The sequence below is a fragment of the Chaetura pelagica genome, unplaced genomic scaffold (assembly GCF_000747805.2).
Source record: "Chaetura pelagica isolate M959 unplaced genomic scaffold, ChaPel_1.0 scaffold72, whole genome shotgun sequence".
Classification (NCBI taxonomy): domain Eukaryota; kingdom Metazoa; phylum Chordata; class Aves; order Apodiformes; family Apodidae; genus Chaetura; species Chaetura pelagica.
This window is the reverse complement of record NW_009952560.1, coordinates 1663176-1664732: the sequence shown is the minus strand read 5'-3', so window position 1 is coordinate 1664732 and position 1557 is coordinate 1663176. Positions and strand designations below refer to the sequence as shown.

Here is a 1557-nt window from a genome sequence, read left to right as displayed (position 1 = left end):
GATACTAATTTCCAAGGAATGATTTTTTGAAGCTTCAGAAACTTTCACTTTCTGAGATACACAAGTTGGAAACCCCTACAACTACTAGCCTAGCAAAACTGCAAGTTACCCTTTCTGAAAAGCTACCATCCCTGATCCAGCCAAGTGCTCAACTTCCACCTGCTAACGATACAAATATCTGAGGGTTAATGAGCTGACAGAGTTCTCTTATGAATGATGTCAACAGGAAACCTTCAGTGATCTCTGTCTCCGAACTGCTCAGAGAAGGAAACTGTGCCCATCCATCTGGTGCGGTACCGCAGAGGGAAAGAACAGAGCGCTCCTGTGAAGCTACGCCAAATGCGAGCCCTGAGGTTTGTCTCCAAACATTAGTGCCATCTGACAAACCTGCTCTCCTCCTCAGCCAAAGGGAACACACATCAACCACAACTCAGGGATGTTCTAACATCCGGCCGCTTCTGACAGTGAAGAAATCACTTATGTAAAGATACACATTCAAATGCAATATCCTAATGTTCTAAGTGTATATTTAAGCACAGCAAATACAGCATCTTGTTTCAAATTTAAGGTTTTTTATGTTGCTTAAACAGAAGCTTTGAAGAACCTACTCAACAGCTGCCATTTTCACCTCAGGAACAATGCAGGATGGATGAGAAATTATAGGGTATTTTGTCAAAACTACTGTGTTGCCACCATTTGACAAAATGGGTATTCGAGTTTGTATCATTATCTATATGGAAAAGCATTTTTTTTCCCCTTCAGACTTTAATGAAAAATAGGTCAAATACCAGTATCTTTTTTTTTAAGTCTTCAGTGAATGTTTAGAACTGTAACCACATCTCAGCTGTATGGCAATCTACCAGGAAATTAAAATTCTGTTTATACCATAAACCACTAGCAAAAAGCACAAGTGTGATCATGAACTTATTCACCGACAAGCCAGAGAAAAAAGCATAAGGGATGTAACACAGATTGAGATTCACCAGCTTGCTTGCCCCTCAAAACCAAGCAAGCTTACACCTACTTCAGTCAGAAGGACACAAACAACACCCAGAGATGAAATCTGAAGTAAAGATCACAGAGACAGCTACCTGCCCCCAAGGCCTTCAATTCTTTCCCTTTCTTTGGGAAGTTCCGGCTTGTGATCTTGTGTCACTTCCACAGCTCTCACAAAGTCATCTTTGGGGTCATCCTGGACTCCAAGCACCACTCCTGAATCGCCAACATGAGCAACATACATCTTTGACCCACGAATAATGACCACACTGGCAGTAGTTCCTGACGTGCTTGGGAGACCTGTCATGGTCTTCGGCCACTCAGCTGCAATGAGAAAAAAAAGCAAATTAAAATACCTCTGACTTTTAATTCTGTGGAACTGGTAACGTTTTGAAGATGAAACATGTCACAGAGGCTTGCATAACACTACAATATAGTGTGGCCAGACAAACCAGTGCCCTCAGCCCCTGTCCCCCTTCATACTACCCCTCCTCTAGCTACAGCTTCAACTGACACATATACATAGAGCCAGTATCAAAGCACTCAAACAGGATTCAAAAC

The 1557-nt window shown here is 42.1% G+C and overlaps 1 protein-coding gene across 1 annotated transcript in view; it reads right to left on the bottom strand.

Annotated features, from left to right (window-relative positions):
* Positions 1 to 1315, bottom strand: part of PPM1D (protein phosphatase, Mg2+/Mn2+ dependent, 1D) — a 17097-nt gene extending 15782 nt beyond the window's left edge. The window contains exon 1 of the mRNA XM_010009053.1: positions 1092 to 1315. Coding sequence (XP_010007355.1) covers positions 1092 to 1303 — 212 coding nt within the window. The 5' untranslated portion in view covers positions 1304 to 1315. The remainder of the gene's footprint in view (positions 1 to 1091) is intronic.
* Positions 1316 to 1557: the final 242 nt, after the last annotated feature.